The sequence below is a fragment of the Phoca vitulina genome, unplaced genomic scaffold, assembly GCF_004348235.1.
Source record: "Phoca vitulina isolate PV1807 unplaced genomic scaffold, GSC_HSeal_1.0 scaffold11, whole genome shotgun sequence".
Classification (NCBI taxonomy): domain Eukaryota; kingdom Metazoa; phylum Chordata; class Mammalia; order Carnivora; family Phocidae; genus Phoca; species Phoca vitulina.
Genome location: NW_022589714.1, coordinates 46,559,857 through 46,579,664, shown reverse-complemented (window position 1 = coordinate 46,579,664; position 19,808 = coordinate 46,559,857). Strand labels below are relative to the sequence as shown.

Sequence of the window (19,808 nt, the reverse complement as noted above, 5' to 3'; positions counted from 1 at the left end):
AAATCTTTCACTAGAATATCTGCTGAAGGTGAAATGAGGTAAGCCTAGATAGGGAATTCAGAGATAATTCTTGGTATTTAGTATTGTGATCTGGGAGTGAGATCCCAGTGCTGAGCAAGCAAGAAGCCAGCAGATGGAGGGTCCCAAAACAAGAATTGCTAGGTTTTCTGACCAAGTGAACCCATTCGGGCAAGGAGGATTTGCCAAGGGAATCTGACTCCTTATTCCCAGTTCATTTCCTAAGATCCACAGTTTTATTGCCCTTGGGTGAATATGAATTCTTATGTTGATGCCTCCTCTCCAATGACTGTGTCCTAGGCCGATCCTGACTTGGGGAGCTGGGAGGCATGGACTGATACAGAGGCCAGTACTGCTGCCGAGGATAAGTATGAGCCCTTGGTCTGGGTTTGGACTCAGACTCAGGCTTGAGCTCCAATTCAGGCTCTAGCTCAGATTCAGGCTCTAACTCTGACTCAGGCTCCATCTCATGATCCAGGTATAGCTCTAGGTCCAGCCCAGCTTCTTGTTCTGACTCCAGTGTGGGCTCCAGCTCCAGGTCTAGCTCCAACTCCTCCCCTGTTATTGGTTCCTGAACCATGGTGTAGTCTGGATTTATGTTTTTGGAGACATCTAGAAGACTGCGGTTCATTTTATGTCCTGACTCTCCATTCTAAAATACACACAATTAGATGGGTTAAAATTTCCAATTAAATTTAACTTTTGAACAGTCAAGGAATTTCAGAATACAATAGGACTTAAGATACGAGAAATCATGAGTTCCTGGCAAAGTAGAAAATATTTCTGGCTCACATCTGCTTTTCATCTTTGCACCCGCCAGTTCCTTGTTTACTCCCTATTCTTCAGGCTCTATTAATCATAACTTCTGATTTCTTTGGCTCTCCTAGCTAGCCTGGATTTCATGGTCAACCATTAAAACAGCAGTGGTCTTGGCAGCATTCTGAAACATCTTGTCTTCTTGATCTTACTTGTCTTTCCAACCCCTAGTGTAATTTTGGCAGGGCACGTAAGGCCCTTTGTGACCTTGCCTCTTGCCATCTTCTTTAGCTTTACCCACATCTGTAGTCTCCACCCTTTGCTCTAGCCTTAAAGATAACCAAAGATGTCTGACTTCTGCTTACCTTTGCTCATGCTGCTCCCTGTGCCTGCCTTGTCCTTCTCCACCTTGTCCACATACACTTATTCACCGTTCCAAATTCAGATCAAAGATGACCAACCAGGATCATAGCTTCCTTTGCGTTCCAACTATACCTCACTCACACCTCTATCACAGTGCCAATAATGTATTGCCTTATTTATTTACAAATCTATTTCCCCTATTAGACTCTAAGCTCCTTGAGGTAAGGCAGTGCCTGGTTTTCGATAACCCCAGTACCAGGCACTGAGCCTGTCACATAGCAGATGCCCCACAGGCTTGGTGAATCAGCTTTGCAGAAGCATTCCATAGAATTAACAACTTTCACCTCTTCTGAAACAATTTTTTCTCTTCAGCCATATGACACTCTTTTGCTTTTCCTCCTTCCTTCCTGGTTGCTTCTTTCTGGTCTATTTGTTGTCTCCTCTAATTCTTTTGGACTTCTAAATGTTGGTAAACCCCAGGGCTCGATCCTGGGAACTTCTGCACCTACACTCCTTCATAGGCAATTTTATTTAGTCCCATATTTTCATTATTATCTATGTGCCAATGACTTCTTGGTTATAACCCTTCCCCTGATCTGCTCGTTCATATACCCATTTCCATTCTGACATCTCCACTTGGATGTTTACCAGGCATCTTGAATTTAATACATCCAAAGTAGAATTTGCTCCTCTCTTAGGCTTCCTAGCTTAGATGTCAGAAAAAAATTTTGACATATTCAATACCAAGTCTTAATATAAGTCCTGATAAGGATGTTAGTAAACTAGAAAAATACTTTTTAAAAACAGAGTATAGACATTGGGGAGGGTATGTGCTATGGTGAGTGCTGTGAATTGTGTAAGACTGTTGAATCACAGACCTATACCTCTGAAACAAATAATACATTATATGTTAAAAAAAAAAAGAAGAAGATAATAGGAAGAGAGAAATGAAGGGGGGGAAATCGGTGGGGGAGACGAACCATGAGACACTATGGACTCTGAGAAACAAACTGAGGGTTCTAGAGGGGAGAGGGGTGGGGGGTTGGGTTAGCCTGGTGATGGGTATTAAAGAGGGCACATACTGAATGGAGCACTGGGTGTTATATGCAAACAATGAATCATGGAACACTACATCAAAAACTAATGATGTAATGTATGGTGATTAACATAACATAATAAAAAAATGAAAAAAATAAAAACAGAATAAATATGATGTCTATCTTAAGCCAACAGTTACCACTATCCTTAATAGAGATACATAAGAAGTTTTTCTCATAAAATTCAGGAGTAAGACAAGACAGCCCATTATTACTTACATTGTTCTGGGAGATCTAGCTAATGCCATAATATATGATACTGAAATAAGCATTTTGACAATTGGAAAATAAGCATTTTGACAATTGGAAAATAAGGTATTTATATTATTTGTAGAAAATATTTTTCTATTTAGAAAACTCAAGAGAATTAACAATGAAACCTCTTAGGTCTAATAAAAGGAGTCACAAAGGTGGCCAAATAATTTTATACAAATCAATAGGTTTCCCATAGGCTAGCAATTGCCAGGTAGAAAATATAATGAAAAAGAATGTTCATTTAAAAAAATCAATAAAAGTATAAAACAAAGTATAAAGTATTTAGAATTTGTCTGTATAAGGAAAATCACAAAATCTTACTATGAATGCAACATTTAAAAAGACTGAATAAATGTGAAAACAGCCCATGTTCCTAGATAGGAAGAACAAATACTGTAAAGATAGCACTTGTCAAATTATTTTATATTTTTAATGCAATTCTAATGAGAATTTGAGTGGGATCCTTTTTGGGGGGCGGAGTTGGGGTGCTGACAAAAGATTTAAAAGTTTGTTTGGAAGAATAAATTGGTGAGAATGACTTAGCAGATTTTGAAATAGAGGACTGGTGACACATGACTTCTTAACCAAATGCTAAATGTATTACAAAGCTGTATTGAAACTATACTCAACAGTGAAAACACTAAGCTGGAAATAGACTTCAGTTTTCATAAGAATGTAATATTTTATAAAAATAGCATTTCTAATCAGTGGAGGAAAGATAGCTTATCCAGTACATGAGTTAGCTCAGAATGGTTTGCTGTACAGATAAGAAATAAAGATTACTCTTTAACACCACACACTGAAATATATTCTAACTAGATTAAAGAGTATAATATATAAACAGCTAAAACATAAAAATCTAGAAGAAAATACAATTTATTTCCTAAGTGAGATGACATTCTAAACAAAAGGCAAATGGAAAATAAGAAAAGGTTAATATAGGAAAGACAATGTAATATGTAAAGCAAATCTGCCAAGTATATCATAATTATAAATAAAATAGAGAAAATTTCACTTAGAGTAAAGGCAGACTACATAATTCAGACCTCCTACTGAGGACAGCCACAAGAGCTGGGTAAAATATTTTGAAACGTCTGCTTGAAGACACTACAAAGCTAACAAATATCATGAAGAACTACCAGGCCAAGATTTGGAAAAGGTGAAAATCTACAGAGGTGAGTCTGGCATTTGGGACCAGTTTTGTAGAAGGTATTTGATGATTTTGAACTGACACATAGATACAGAGCAGTGCTTTTGACAACTTTAAGGGCTTACGAGTTGCCAAAGTTGCATTCCAGGGTCTGCCAAGGGAGGGGCTGTGGCATGCAGCCACGGCTGGGCTGTGGGTCATCTGGATGGCCTAGAACACCTCAAGTCCTAAAATCAGATCAGTTAACCTGGATCGCTAGTGCCTCCAGGTACTTGGCAAAACAATCAAATTCTTTCCAGAAAAAAAATATCATCCTGGGCCCCAAATTATTTTTATAAACATTTTCTAAATACAATGTCTGGCACACACCCAAAGATTACCAGGCACACTAGACTGACAGTGAAAGATGGACGTTGAATCTCTAAGGCAGTGGTTCTCAAAATGTGGTTTCTGTATCAGTAGTATCAGCGTTAACCAGTACTTGTTAGCAATGCAAATTCTCAGGCCCTACCCCAGACCCACTGAATCAGAAATTCAGGGGATATGGGGCACAGAAGAATCTGCAGTCCGTGTTTTAACAGCATATTTTGGTGATTCTGATGTGTACTAAATTTTGAGAGCCACAGGAAATCTCTAAGCATAAGCAGGAGGACCTCTGTCAGAAATGTTGTTAAGAGAATTGTTGCTCCATGTAGGGATAAACCTGAAACACTCCGAGGTTTCTTCCAACTGAAAGGCTTTGTGACTCTATGATTTTATAGATGGGAGTGGAGTATAGAGCAGAATAGAAAAAATATGTCCATTGAGGAAAAAGTTGTTCTGGATAAGCAGAGGCACATAACCTGTGAGAATTATCAATAAGCAAGGGAAATACATTACTTTAAAAAGAAAAAGAAAGTGGGGTGCCTGGCTGACTCAGTCTTTAGAGGATGCAACTCTTGATATCAGGGTCGTGAGTTCAAGCCTCACATCAGGCACAGAGTTTACTTAAAAAGAAAAAGAAAAAAAAAGGCCGTGTTTTACAAGCTTGGATATCTTTTACTTCTTCAAGTGTTCAAAAAAACTTATTACTCTTATGACTCTTGTCATAAAAAATTCAAACATTATTAAAATGAATTAAGTCAAAGAATCAGGGGTTTAATTAAAAAATAATTTCTAGTCATTAGATAATATTTGGTGCCCATCTGTATTTTAATTTCCTTTTCTTTGAGCGGGGGGCAAGGGGATACCTTTAACTTTCACAGACACTGATTTAAAAACACTGAAATAGGCCCAGGTCTTTACTTAGTATTAATAAATGGCTAAAAGTTCTGGCTTATAGATCATTCTCCTTTGCATTTGTCAGGTTGAGTAACTCTTATGTTACTCCCAATGTAAATAAGAGCCAAAGTGTTAGATTGTCAGCTCTTTACCTCTGCTAGTCCATCAGTTCTATTATTCATCCTAAAGGTGGTGTAGGGATGGATTCTAAAGGTACAGCTAGGGGAGATATTTAAAATATTCAGTAACTGGGACGGCACTGGCACTAACCAAGCTAGCTGTAAAAGGATCCTGGAGACCTCTGCTGTGTTGGGTAACACTCTCTTCAGTTGGGAAAGGATCCTGAATGGCACCCAGATGCCACGGCAGTGGGGAGACCCTGGGACTCAGTTCCACTGCTATTTACCAACTGGTAAGGGAGCCCTTCAATGTCCCAAAATTTGGCACAGCCATACTCAGAAAACTTTCCTGGCCATTGCTCATCTCTGCTCAATCAAGTGTCTCCCCCTGCTCACCCCCCACAAGGATGCTGCACATCATCCAACCTTGTCTGTTTCTGAGTAGGTTTCCTGTATCACGGTCTCAGACTCGTCCATGCTCAACTCGGATGCCTCTGGAAACTTCCTCGACAAGGCAAACAGCACGGCGTCGTGGAGGGTGAGGAAGAGCTGGGCCTTGGTGATGCCGGCGCCAAAGAACTCGCTCCTCTCAAAGGCCCTGACCACAGAAGCTACAAACCGAACCCAGAGCGCACAAGGTCAGGCACCTGGGTAGCAGGGCATTCGGGGTGCCAATAGCCCTCTCATAGGGTGAGGGGTACTCACAGTGACACCCTGAAATGAGTACCAAAATGTCCGCATTTTGGAAAGCATTGCACATCTGTGAGGAGAGAGTAAATCAGCATTAGTTATCTTCATGCTCACTAGGAACGGGCCTTCTGATTAGCTAAGTTTTAATACCCCTTTGGTCGTTCACTTGTCTGGAGTATATGTACCTCTGCATTCCAATTCAGCTCTACAAACATTGGATGAGTGGACTTCCATATGCCAGGAAATGTCTAAAGTGCTGGGAATACGAAAGAGAATCAGATGTTCTCATGTGGGGTAGGGAGTGAGAGGGAGGGTTGCCCATGGTCTCAGGTGGGGAACAGTTCACATAAAGAAATAATGCTCCTGAGCACAGTGCTAGGAGAGACACAGGCACAGGTGTGATGGGGACATACTGCACAGCCCTCAGGAACAGCCAGATCTTGGTATTATTGCTTAGTGTATGCATGTGACCCCCTTCTTCCTGGAGTTCACTGAGCAGAGGAGGAAAAAAAAAAAAAACTGGCCCAGAGACGGTCAAGTGACATATAGAGAATGGAATTCAGGAATCCTGAGGCTCATATTCAGAACTACTCTCCACAGCCCAGCAGCACAACCAAAGACAGAAAAGTCCCAAAGATAAGACATTGAGTTTAATTGAATCTGAAAACGGGGTGGAGACAAGGATGTCTTGGATGGGGGAGCCCTTAACATTAACTTCTTCTGAGCCTCTCGTTTTATAGATGAGGAAATGAAGATCCAGTGCAATTTACTAAACTACCTTGGGTCAGATGGACAGCGAATGGTAGCAAAGCCAGGATAGAGGACACAACCACAGACGGCCAACCAGAGTTCTTTCTGCTCTGAGAAGTTTCCTGTTGCCTCAGACCAAAGAGGAGCTGGACTCATATAAGGGAGAATCATAGTTCTTTAGGAATAAGAAGGTTTGATAAGATAGGATCAGAGGATAAAAGAAGGAAAATCAACCAAAGGATCAGAAGATAAAAGAAGGAAAATCAACCAAAGGAGTAGATCTCAAAAAAAAAGGTGGGTGCAGTCAGACCCAGGAAGTGAGTGTTCAGGATGTTTACACCTGAGCCATCACCAACAGGAGCAAGAGTGGAAGAGAGGGCTGTAGAGGGACATAAGCTGGCTGAAAAGCAGATATTGTACTTAGGAGACATTAACAATAAAGCTGATATGGCTAGTTGTGCATCTAACTGTCCACATAAGGAGAGGAATGACAACTTTTGGAGAAACCAGAGAGGAGGAGAGAGGCCAGGACTCAGGGACACAGCTTCTGAAGGACAAGCCATCCCTGCCCTTTTTACCCAAAGATGCGGGCAAGGAGGAAGGAACTGGGGAGGTCCTGTGGGTCCTGGACAAGGCAGCCCCAGGCTTGCAGAGTCCTCCTACCACATCTTCACATCTGAGAGTCTTTGACAAGGTGTGCTGCGGAGCAGCGATACGGTGGAGGATGCTTGGTGTGCTTCTTTTCTATAGCATTCAGACCTGAACTCCTAGGATATACTGGGAGTGGCTGGGGGGGTAGCACAGACTGCTGCCTCAGTGGTATTAAAATTTCCCACTTCTGAGTTTTTGAGAAATAATATGCCATGCTTAGAGAACCAATCCCAGTTCAATAAATCAGAGTGGTTCATTTTCTTTTTAATCTGGTTGACTTTTTTTTTTTTTTTAAGATTTTATTTATTCGTCAGAGAGAGAGAGAGAGCACAAGCAGGGAGAGCAGCAGGCAGAGGGAGAGGGAGAAGCAGGCTCCCCACTGAGCAGGGAGGCCAATGCGGGGCTCGATCCCAGGACCCCGGGATCATGACCTGAGCCGAAGGCAGATGCTTCACCGACTGAGCCACCCAGGCACCCCTTACTCTGGCTGACCTTAAATTGTCTTTAGTGTCCAAGTTTCTAGTGGCCCCGGAGTCACATAGCAGCTGATCCGTGACAGACAGCATTCAATCGGGATCTGGGCAGGCAGGGGCAGGGGTAGGAGGGGATCAGGGCTCTTGTGAAAGCCTCCTCAATACTTACTTGTCTTAACACCACTGAAGCCTGTGGATCCACAAAATGGACCATGGAGAAATCCAGGATAATGGTGTGGATGCTGGGTAGGAGAGAGAGATCTGAGAAGGGGAGGAACGATCTGTCCCTCCCCTGGTTTTCAGCAATGCCAGGCAGGGGCATCGAGCTGTTTCTAGAGGGGTTATTAGAAAGCCAAGCTCTGTCCACAGCCTCGTAGTTTGGCCCGGGGCTTCTGTGAGACATGGAAGATACGGGGTATGGTACTTGTTCATCGGACGTGGACCGGCTCATGTTCATACTCTCGAAACGTGAGCAGCGGATCAGGTTAATGGAGGAGGAGTCTTGGTCCTGTTTACTTTCAAATCGTTCTGTATAGACAACCTGAAACAACAGAGTTAGGGGAGGACAGTGAGGAGGCTCAGAGGAGGGCTACTATGCCATTTCTGTCTATGGACTCACCTTCCTCTCTGGCAGGAAAGCTCCCCGTGGACTAGGAGCTTGGGTTTCACTTGGATACCTCATTGTCACTTTGAGCTCACAACTAAAACCACATTCACCAGTGTTTCCCTCCCAACTTCCCTCGGTGTACCAGGGATGATTTCATTGTCCTGCGAGCCAGACTTAAAATCACCTTTGCTTTACTCCTTCCCCTCATCCCTGGGTTCTAATTTGTCTCCAGCACCTCCTAACACATTGTTTGAAGTGTTTCCTCCATCAGTCCCTTTCTCAACGCCTCCATCTTTCATCAGACTTCCTTAAGAAGATAGAAGTTACTCGAGCAGGGCTGTCTTTGCCTTTTGCTCCTTTCATCCTAATAGGCCCGGAGTGCCTGCCATAGCTTTAGGACAGTACCAAGTCCCAGGAATACAATGGGCATGTAGTCACAGGCACCAGGTTCTGCCTGTGTGTCCATTCAAAGGAGAAACAAAAACATAGATAGACAAGAACTATAAGGTACATGGAAAAATTTTTTAAAAGTTCATTTGCTAGAGTGGTATAGTTTGGGGTGATGTTTCTTCTTTTTTTTCTGTTGTGCTAATAATATTGCTTATGAAATAAATTTAAAAAACATTAAATGTGAAGGTAAAAACTGTACAAGGTAGTATATGTTGTAGAGCAAAAAAAAAAAAGTGGTATGGATGGCTAATAAATTATAGTTCAATGGAGAGGGGTGTTCCTCAAGGCTTGAGAGTCCCTCAGGCCAGGCCTTTGGGGGAAGAGTGGAGGATGGGCTCAGTGGCGGGGAGATGCAAGGTCCTTCAGGTGGAAGGAGACCTCTGAGAGCCTCCCCTTACTCTCCCTCATCCACTCTACACACTCTTGTCCCTTAAAGACTTTCAAGATTCACTCGCACCTGTTGTCTGCCTGAACTTACTTCCCAGGACAAGCCTCCTACTCAGAGGACCCCATACTTATTTCCACCCCAGTGTCTTTGTCCAACCTTATCCACAGACTGGGAATCCTCTTTTTCCCCATCTGACCTAAATCCAAATTTCTCTCTCCTGCCTAGCTCAAGTCCATGGCTACCAGGAGATTTGCCTGACTTTTTGAACTCATGCCGATCTTTCTTTATCTGAAGTCTTAGAGTTGTTAAATTTAAAGACACAATTCTGAACATGACAGTATACTGTGTAGAATGGTTGACTGTCCTACTTCACCAATTTTTTAAAAACATTTTATTTATTTATTTGAGAGAGAGAAAGCATGAGAGAGAGAGAGAGAGAGACAGAAACACGAGCCAGCGGAGGGGCAGAGAAGCAGACTCCCCATTGAGCAGGGAGCCCGATGCTGGACTCAACCCAAGGACTCTGGGATCATGACCTGAGCCAAAGGCAGAAGCTTAACCAACTGAGCCACCCAAGCACCCCTACTTCATCAATTTTAAGATGCACCACACTTTTTTATATTGTCAAGAAAGAAAAACAAATCACTGCAAATTAAACTGTGACATGCCATCAATTACACAATGAATCCAAATTTCAGAGATGTGAAAAGAACATATATCTTAGGATTGATAAAATACAGAAATAGCCTTGTAGGTCACATTAATAGAGAGTCATCTCCCTAGTCTGACTTAAAATTCCATGTATTGGGGCCCCTGGCTGGCTCAGTCAGTAGAGCATGCAACTCTTGATTTCAGGGTTGTGAGTTCGAGCCCCATGTTGGGTGTAGAGATAACTTAAAAATAAAATCATTAAAATAAAATAAAATAAAATTCCATGAATTGTTTCAAAATAATTTTGTGATTTTGAGGGGCTATATACGGGTGAGCATAGAGATGAAACAAAATTGACCATGAGTTGATAAATCTTGAAGTGGATGGTGGGAATATTGAGGCTCATTATACTTGTCTCTACTTTTGTTTATGTTCAAAATTTCCATGAAAAAACATTTTTAAAAAAGAACAACCTGGATGAAGCTCCAGGACATTATGATGAGCGAAGTAAGCCAGTCACAAAAAGACAAATCCTGTATGATTCCACTTAATGAGAGATCTGGAATAGTCAAATTCATAGAGACAGAAGGTAGAATGGGGGTAGCCAGGGGCTGGGAGGAGGAAGAAACGGGGAGCTGTTGTTTAATGGGGACAGAGCTCCAGTTTTGCAAGATGAAAAAAAATCTGCAGATAGATGGTAGAGATGGTTGCACAACAATGTGAATATATTTAACGCTACTGAACTGTATACTTCAAAATGGTTAAGATGGTAAATTTTATGTGATGTGTTTTACCGCAATAAAAAAGAAAAAGAAAAAAGAACTACCTGAGGACAGAGACCCTTCAAATTCGTTTTCCTTTTTCATAGTGTCACAGTTCTGGGTGTAGAGTAGAAGTTCAATAAATACTAGGTGATCCTATTCTACTCTAGAGTGTATTTGCTGATGCCCTGTAAACACCCTCTACGATGCTCAGTGCAGTGTGGAAACAAAAATTAGAGAGAGTGGTAATTCTGTCCTCTTGGCAGGAAAGTTGGTGTTTTCAGGGAGTTGAGTAGAACTTATGCTCCATTAGGGTATATGGGAATGAGAATGGGTGCTTAGTGTTTGCAGGTGTCTACATCAGGGGGACAGGAGGTGTTTTTGTCGGGGGGGAGTAAATGTGTGTGTGTGTGTGTGTGTGTGTGTATGTGTGTGTGTAGATAGAATTCCCCTCCAGGTATAGGTATAGACTGGGTGAAAGGCCCCAAAGCTAGAAATGAGCTCTTTGGAAAGGGAATAAATATTAGATGAAGGGAATTAATTTAGACCAAGTCTGAGTTGGAAATAATGAACACTTTGTAATTCATCAGCTAAAATAACCTTCAGATGGTGTAAAATTTCCATCTATACTTATCCACCCTCCACTCCCCATCATCGTTTCCTTGGTCACAGGCAGACATCAGAAGACCCTGGCACATCCTTAAGAACCCCAGCCACGTCGACTCTGCTGCCTTAGTTGGAATTAGAAACAATCTTATTTTTTTTAGAGGGGGGACGAGGAGCAGAGGGAGAGGGAGAGAGAGAATCCCAAGCAGGCTCTATGCCCAGGACTGAGCCCGACTCAGGGCTCGATCCCACAACCCCAAGATCATGACCTGAGCCAAAATCAAGAATTGACGCTTAACCGACTGAGCCACCCAGGTGCCCCTAGAAAACAACCTTTAAGTCACTTATTTTCAGAAATCTAAAGCCAGGCAGGTAAAAGTTAGAGAAATAGGTATAACTAAGGTATTACTATCAATCTCAATAGGCAGAGTGTACTCTCTGTGCTCAGATTAGTCACTGGCCATTGAATAGGGACTCAAACATCTCCTCCTACCTACTTAAGTCAAGATTTAATCTCAGAGGGGGCCCTGTGTCTTCATTTCTGAGTAGAAATCTTTGATTTCCAATTACCCCAGAGCCCACCTAAGAGCCAAAGTCCCTGAGGGGGTTTCAATTTTCTTTCCTTGCTTCTTCTTTTTCAACGACTAATGCATGTGTCTTTATAAAATGTGGAGAATGTTATGCAGAAAGGAAGAGACGTTTCTAACCCTGGGCGACAGCTGTACTTCATCACAGTTGCAGGAACACTGACATATCTTCTCTTCCCGTGAGCCTTCTTCACTTTGATTAAACAGACGGAACACTTCTTCTTCTTTAAGAGGCACCCTTACCATTTCAACCTGAGAGAAGTCAGAGAGGTCTCGTACAGGTGGTGAGTGGGCAAAGAGGGGGCACCTGGGGAAGGGGAGGGGAGCAGGTGGAGAAAGGCAGGGGAGGCAGCCATCACCTCTTTCAACAGCTTGTGCTTTAGGTGATTAACATTGACAAATGTGATAGAGTTGCAGCACTGGAAGATTTTCACCCCAGGAAGGTTTGTAACCTGCAAGACAAATGTAAAATGGAGGGCAATTTCTCAGCTCTTTTATGGAGCAAAAAAAAAAAAAAAAAAAAATCTCTAGAGCCCCCTGGAGAATCTGTATTCTTCTTTATAAGAGGCCAGAATTAGCAAGTTCTTTCCGCTCACTTTCACCCCCTGCTTTCCTGCTTTCTTCTTCACCCTCCATTTGCTCTTTTCTTTTTCTTGGCCTCCTTCCCCCTAAAGGACGTGATCCTTAACTGGCTACTGTAGTCTAAGGATCTACCTACTTAAGTCACCTGCCTCTGCCTTCCTGCCTCCCTTTGCCCAGCTTGGCAGATGCGTATCTGTGGTACAGCCAACAACAGCAAAGGGATTTTGTAGAAAAACTAAGCAGCAGGCCTGGTCCAGCCCATCCTTTGGGCGAACGAGCGGAACTGATTTGGAGTCTTACCTCCCGATAGTCACTGAAACTTCTATAAATGTTGGTGTTAGGGATCTGACCCAGGAGGAGAATCTTAGTTCTGAAAGGAAATGTATTTGCTTTTAGGTCATAGTTGCCTTACCTCACCATGGCCAACCTCCTATTACCTGAGACAAAGTACCTGTGTGACTGAACAGTGATGATGAAGAAAGCAAAAGCTACTGAAACAAGTAGTCCAATATCCAGTCCCAGGAAAATGGCAGATATGAACGTCACCAACCAAATAACCTTATGGAAAAGGGAAAGAAGGGCAAGGGAAGACCATGACAACAAGCAGAATTGAGAAAACCACCAGTTCTCTCAACTCCCCTTCCCCCTCCCCTCCCTCCCGACACCTCGAATTTAGAACACAAATTCTACAGCCATATGGACTGACGCCATCACAAATGATTGGGTTCCAAGGCTGTCTAGCAATTCCTGTGTGCATCCTTGGTCGTTTCTCTCTTCAATTCTCTCTTGAAACCTCATGTGCAAAATAGGGATGACAATATCTACTTTATGGGCTTTGTTGAGATTGGAAATCCTGATCCTAAAGCAACCCAGAACACTCAACAAATGAATGGTAGTTGCTATTTTAAGACCTATCATGTACAACTTTTCAAGCCCTTACCCCACCACCTTTTCCATCACTCTCAGCAGCCAACCTGACTCATCTTCACAGAGCAGATAGGCTCAAACTCCCTTAAATATTTACTTCCCCCTTCACCTGCCACTTGTTAGTAGTATCCATGCTTAACTTTCCCTCATTCTCTTCGCTCCTGTTGGAAGTGCTCTCCCTCCTTCTGGGCCAAGAAGTGACCCCTCTGCACTGGACCACATCCTCTCTTAGCTCCTCAGGGACCTGGATCCCAAAACTATTCCCTTTCATGTCTCTTTGCCTCTACCAGGTCCTTCCCCTCTCATGATATTACAACTACCATCTTTTATTTTTTCCTGTTTCCCATTTATGTTGTGCTCTAGATGGAAGGAGGGTGCTCCATCGGTTAGTCTGCCTGGCAAGACACTGCCTTCTCTTAGTAAGATTTGTGCCTCCTATCCTGGAATGTGTTCACACTAACTGGATTAAAAGTCATTCAACTATGTCATGTATGACCAACCTTTTTTACTAGATTTGTATCTAACTCTAGCCATTAATTCCTTTTTATTTGCATAGTTTTTGGAATGAGGTCTCAATATTTCCATGCACCAATAACCTTGACTTCCCCCCCCCTTTTTTAAGCTAGAGTATTAGTTATCAAAGAATCGCTAGTGTCCTTCATCCTGATCTCTTTTGTTTGTTCTCGTTCCCTCTTTCCAACGTTCCCCTCTGTCCTTCCGTACTTCAGCCAGTGCATCTATACTCACACAGTCATATTGATTCTGCCTCCACACACTGGGTAGGTTGTAAATGGTTTCAAGGTAGGGTAGGATGTTGCTCAGGATAATACCAGCCAGCACAGCCTATGGGGAAAAGGTAAACCCTGCTTCATTTTCCCTTCGGGGGTAAAACTCCCAAATCTTCACAAAGGAACCACAAAAAAAGTCAGCCATGCCACTCAGCAATGTAAAAATTATCAGGGCCTCAAAGCAGAATCTAACATACTTTAAGAAACATTTTCTTGTTTTCATGAAGTCCCTGCACTAGCTTAACATTTCTTAGCCTTTTCCTAGCCATCTCTCCTCTATATGCTATACTCTGCCTGGGATTAGAACTGATCCTATCACCAGGAATGGCTGGGTCCAAGCTTACTCTGGTTTTCTGAGGTTACTCAGTGACCAGTGGACTCAGTAGGTCAGCAGAGGAGGGATGGGCAAAGACGAAGTCAGTAGAAATCACTTCTTTCCCATCTTCATCTTCTTTTCAGTCAAGAATCTCTAAATGTTCTGCAATTTGCAGGGACATGTGGTGGGAAGGAAAAGAAACTCCACCTCATAGAGTTTTTGCAAGATTTTTGGCAAATCTTTTCATAAAACAATATATGATAAAAATGTAGCCTTTCTGGATATTAAGGTAAAACATGCTCATGTATAAAGAAAGAAGTAGACTTATATATAATTTCCATCATCCAAGAGATAACCATTGGTAACATTTTGGTATGTGCTATATATTTTTTCACACAAAATTGGAACAATATTGAAGATACTATTGTGTATCATGTTTATAAAAAAATTGTGTTGGTCCCCTTGCTAACTGGTTGAGATCCTAGCCAGGATGCTCCACCAATTACTCCAATAAGAGTTTTATAACAAGCTATCCATAATCTCTCAAGGAAGGAAGGGATCATTCATAGTTTAGTACCCATAGAGCCCCATTATTATAGCAGTTCAGCTATTCCACTGATCAGATGGTGTTCACAACTTCTCATCCAGAAACATCCTAACTAGATGCTATAAAAATAATGTGACATAACATGGTGAGCCCAAAGCAAGGGTTGTTCTGTCCCCAACGTATTTATAATACAGGAGTGCCCTTAGTGAATTCTGACAGATTTTTATTTGTTTGCAATTTTAAAAAAATTCTGATTCTTCTAGCTATAAAGAAAAAAAATCCCTGTTCAAAGTGAATTAGTGAGCGGCTCTCCTAAAATAGACTCTAAGAGTTATAGCACCTTGCTATAGAAACTACATTCTGGAGATGACTTCTGCTGGGAATCGGAGGACAGCTTGTGTGATAAATACAAGCTTAATCCCACCTTCCATGCATATAGATTCTGGGGCTGAGTTCCAAGATCTCTGACTCACAAGAGCAGAAGGCAGCAGGAGCCTTGAGGTAGTCCTGCTCTTCTGAAACCTGGTATTTACCAGGTGGGATGGAGGTGTTCAAAAGGATGGGGATAACATTTACAACCACTCCAGCTTTAGGGACTGCCACCTCAGTGTGTAACCAAGCTGCTCCCCCAGTCATGAAACCTCTTCCCACCTCCCTTAGTACTAACTAAAAATGGCGAAAGGAACGTTAAGGAAATTTACAAGGAAATTGTGGTCACTGAGCATTGATCTGTATTTTAACAGAGAACAAATTGATGACCGCCAATCATTGAATGCACCTGGCATCTAGATGCAAGGCAATCAGCCTCTTGCAAAGGGAAGAAACGGCAAGTATATAGAGGCAGCCCACCTGAACAGGGGTTTTAACCTGAACAGACCCTGCTTTCTAGTGAGCGGCAGTAATAGGGGGATTGAGTTCATATGAACGCAGAACAAGGCCTTCTGGAAACGGCTTAGGAAAACAGATGGCATGAATACACAATGAGTTTCCAAGCCTGAGTCAGTGAGGGGCGTTCTGGCATCTGAAGTCTATTTTGGTCATCTTTAACTGAATCCTTACTTATAAAACTTACTTTATAGCTGAAGCAATAAAAAGAAGATTAATGAGAATGAGAATAGTAACAATAATACCTAATATTTCTTGAGCACTTACGATTAGCTCAACACTGTTCTCTCTATGTTATAAACATTACCTTATTGAACTCCCAGTCCTGTGAGGTGGATGCTATTATTTTAAAGGGAAGGGATGAGAGATAGGACAGGGTGACCACTGGGGACAAGGTGAATACCCCACCAAGATGCAATCTGGAGATCTGATCTTTCTCCACTCAATTATTTATCAGTTCTACTTACATTTGGCATTTCGTGGAAAAAGCGTCCCACCTTCACCATCAGGAGCAGCATCACACCTGCGCCTACCAGAGATGCAAACTGAGGAGACAGAGCCAGTTGGAGAGAGACCATCAGGAACGTATTTGTCCTTGTCTGCAACTGAGGCCTTCTGCTTGGTGAGAAGTGCGTCATTTTTTTCTTAAAAGGAGTTGAGTGTAACCATCCAGCATAAGTGCATTTTTGTTGAACTGACATTTTCAGGTCTTGTCAAAGTGCTAAGCATACACTAAGAAATACTTGTTGAATGAATGCATGAATCCTTTCTGAAAAGTGCTAAATTGTGTTGGCTATTTGAATCTTTATTGCCCTAGCTTTGCGCTGTGAAATCTGGAGTCTCCTAAGGTCGGGCTTGCATTCCCTCCCAACTTTAACTCCTCCTGGAACAGTCTAGAAAAGCCCTAGTAGACTCATCACTGTCCACCCTAAAATCCCAACCCTTCCACTTCCCATATCACTAAATACTTCCCCCCTCGCTCTCCAGTTTGGAGCTTGGATAGCTTCCCATCGAACAGTGTTAGAAGCGCCATCTTAAAAATGCAATGATAATCATTTCTGATGTTCCTCAGTTTTTCTCTGCTTCATTACCATAAAAAAAAGTTACAAATGTGAGTCAGGGCTGCAGATAGCAGCTCTGGGTCCTATCCTAGCTGGGTGGATGACTCTGGCCTCAGTGTTGCTTGGTATGCAGTGGCTCTGATTGGCAACTAGAGAGCAAGCTGAGCGACACAGTTCCCTTTACAGTCTCAAGGCACTCCGGACATAGTCTTGAACTCAGTATGTCCTCCATGGATAAATCTCCGTCATTTAAGCCCCTAATAATAAAAACTGATACAAAGCAGTATAATCACCCACTATGTTGGGGGATGTGTGTGGGGGAAGATAAAACAAACCACAAATCAGAACAATGGCATAAACAAGCAAGAACTGAGGGAGTCCCTCAAAGTGAAACCATTAAGTGAACCGCTCAGCAATGATTCTCGACTTCTTCTCTCTATTTCTTAGGAGTGGAAAAAAAGAAAGAAAAACCTTCCTACTGGATTCCCTCTCGCTGCTCACTGCTATTTGCGTATAAATGCATCACTGAAAGTAATAGCAAGGAATTCAATTTCCTACTTCATTCTTTCCCTATCCTGGCTGCTTTGCAGCTGACACCACTTGATGTACTGTTGAAAGGAGGATTCAGGAAAATGGACCACTACAACTGAAATTCAGGAAGTTCTACGGACAAACATTTTATACCCTTTAGAACTGAAACAGGTAACTGAGACCATAAGCTCCTCCAGCCAATGTACACATGCCTGTTGCTGGATCTAGTGTAAGGGTCTCGCTTCGGATGGTCTTTGTTGGCACTATAGAAAAACTACTTTGATCAGCACAGGAAAATTCATCAGGACGTTTCTTCCTACCACTTCTTCTTTGTTGTTGCTCATTTTGTTTTGTTTTTGTCTGTTTGGCTTGGTGTTTTGGTTTTTGGTGTCCCTGGGTAAGCTTGACCTACCTACCACTTCTTTTCTCCAAGTTCTTCAGATTGAAGGAAACAAAGACATGTAGATGCTAAAAAAAGCTGCATAAAACCCAGATTTAAATGAGTACAAATGAGACACTGAATCCCATAAAATTTGCTGCAGAGAGAGGGTTGGGAGGCCTGCCAATAATTGTGTCTCCCTTGGCTGCACACACAAAGGAGTGGACTTTGGGATCAGAGGGCCATGCTTGGTGGCATCGTGCCTTAGGAGGATGCTTGATGGCTCTCAGAATCTCAGACTCCGTGTCTGAACAGGGTCTGAAGACAGCAAGCATGTAGAACTTTACATTTCGTGCATATTTTGCTATTCTGCTCTCATTTTCCATCACTTCCCGGGTTTTCTTGAACAAAAACTGACTCAGCCTTCTTGTTGGGAATTCAAGGCACTGTGAGTTCTCACAAGCCACAGCCACTATCAACATGTGGACCCTCAGACACCAATTACTCCATACACAGTGGGTTCCATGAAATTGAAGAGTAGATTGCCAAGTACTGGCCAGAGCCTTAGGGACCTGGGGTAGAAGCTACGATTTTTTTTTTTTTTAAGATTTTATTTGACAGAGACATAGCTAGAGAAGGAACACAAGCAGGGGCAGTGGGAGAGGGAGAAGCAGGCTTCCCACTGAGTGGGGAGCCTGATGTGGGGCTCGATCCCAGGACCCTGAGACCATGACCTGAGCCAAAGGCAGATGCTTAACGACTGAGCCACCCAGGCTCCCGAAGCTACAATTTTTGAAACTCTTAAGTGACAGGCCTTATGATAGGCACTATTATCATCTAATTTAATTCTTACAACTGAAAAGTTATCTTTATCCCCATCTTACAGATGAGGACTAGAGCCTCAAAAAGCAAAAGTAACTTGCCCAAGGTCACACATCTAGGAACCACTGAGTCAGGTTTTAATCTACCTGACCAGCTGACTCCAAGATCTAGGCTCTCTCCAACTGCCCCATTTGCTTCCTCTAAAAAGAATACAACACATTTCTTTCTTTTATTATCTCTTTCTTTTCTTTCTTTTATAATAATTATTTTTTTAAGCAGTTCTCAGAGCCTGGGGACATGGCTAGAAGGCCAGTCCTTGGAAATCAGGGAACAGGGAAAGGAGCCCAGTCATGGAGAACAGGGAAACTCAGTGGTCAGAACGAGATGAATCTGGCGATGGAGTGGGGGACAGTCCAATTGGCCACAGGTCTGGGGCTCTTCACATCCCCTCTGCCCTGGCGTGCTTGCATTCCTACTGGAAGAACCAATAGGTTCTGCTGCAACCAGTGAAGATAAGTGGGTTCTAGACAAGGAAAATTAAAGGAAATCCAGAAATAAAGTGGCCTTTGGTGGCAGGTCAGGTCTGAGAGGTACAGAGCCAGCCCCTTAGCTTCTCTTTCCTATAGTCCTGAGGAACTTTGAGGAAATTAGGGTGTCCTCTGGCAAAGTGACTCAAAAATCCCCAGAGAGGAGGGATAGCGAGAACACCCCACTGCTGTGGGATGAGGAAGGCTAAATGAATCTCAGAGGCCCTTGCTTGTCCAGAACAGAAACTCAGCGTGGAGGCTGGGGAGCCCCAGTGCCTCCAGGGCCAGGGACCAACTGGCATTCTCTGCCCAAACCAGCAATTTACTGGGCAAATTCAGGTCTCAGGGAAGGGCTGACCAACATCCTTAGGACAATGCCCCTCCTGAAGTGTCACTGCCCCACAGGGAGAGTCATTGGTAGGGAAATGTGCTGCATAGGAGAACAATGCTGCAGCAGCTGCAGAAAATAGAATGAGAGCCCCAGGCTACCTCTGAAGGGGGCACTTTGTCAGACAGGCTAAACCCGACTCAAGCTGAACTGAAGGACTTCTTCCTTCCTGCTATCTACACATAGCCTAACCTTCTTTGTTTCTTTTTTTTTTTAATTTTTAAAAGATTTTATTTATTTATTTGACAGAGAGAGACAGCGAGAGCGGAACACAAGCAGGTGGAGAGGGAGAAACAGGCTTCCTGCCAAGCAGGGAGCCCGATGTGGGGCTCGATCCCAGGACCCTGGGATAATGACCTGAGCTGAAGGCAGCCGCTTAATGACTGAGCCACCCAGGCGCCCCTCTTTTTTTTTTTTTTTTTT

The 19,808-nt window shown here is 42.8% G+C and overlaps 1 protein-coding gene across 1 annotated transcript in view; it reads right to left on the bottom strand.

Annotated features, from left to right (window-relative positions):
- Positions 1 to 232: 232 nt before the first annotated feature.
- The window catches only part of SLC26A8 (solute carrier family 26 member 8), a 77,407-nt gene continuing 57,831 nt past the window's right edge, over positions 233 to 19,808 (bottom strand). The window contains exons 10-19 of the mRNA XM_032410120.1: positions 16,145 to 16,222; positions 13,889 to 13,984; positions 12,666 to 12,772; positions 12,515 to 12,584; positions 11,992 to 12,084; positions 11,753 to 11,884; positions 7,752 to 8,123; positions 5,724 to 5,778; positions 5,445 to 5,629; positions 233 to 670 (exon numbers count right to left, since the gene is read on the bottom strand). Of these exons, the coding sequence (XP_032266011.1) occupies positions 233 to 670; positions 5,445 to 5,629; positions 5,724 to 5,778; positions 7,752 to 8,123; positions 11,753 to 11,884; positions 11,992 to 12,084; positions 12,515 to 12,584; positions 12,666 to 12,772; positions 13,889 to 13,984; positions 16,145 to 16,222 (1,626 nt within the window). The remainder of the gene's footprint in view (positions 671 to 5,444; positions 5,630 to 5,723; positions 5,779 to 7,751; positions 8,124 to 11,752; positions 11,885 to 11,991; positions 12,085 to 12,514; positions 12,585 to 12,665; positions 12,773 to 13,888; positions 13,985 to 16,144; positions 16,223 to 19,808) is intronic.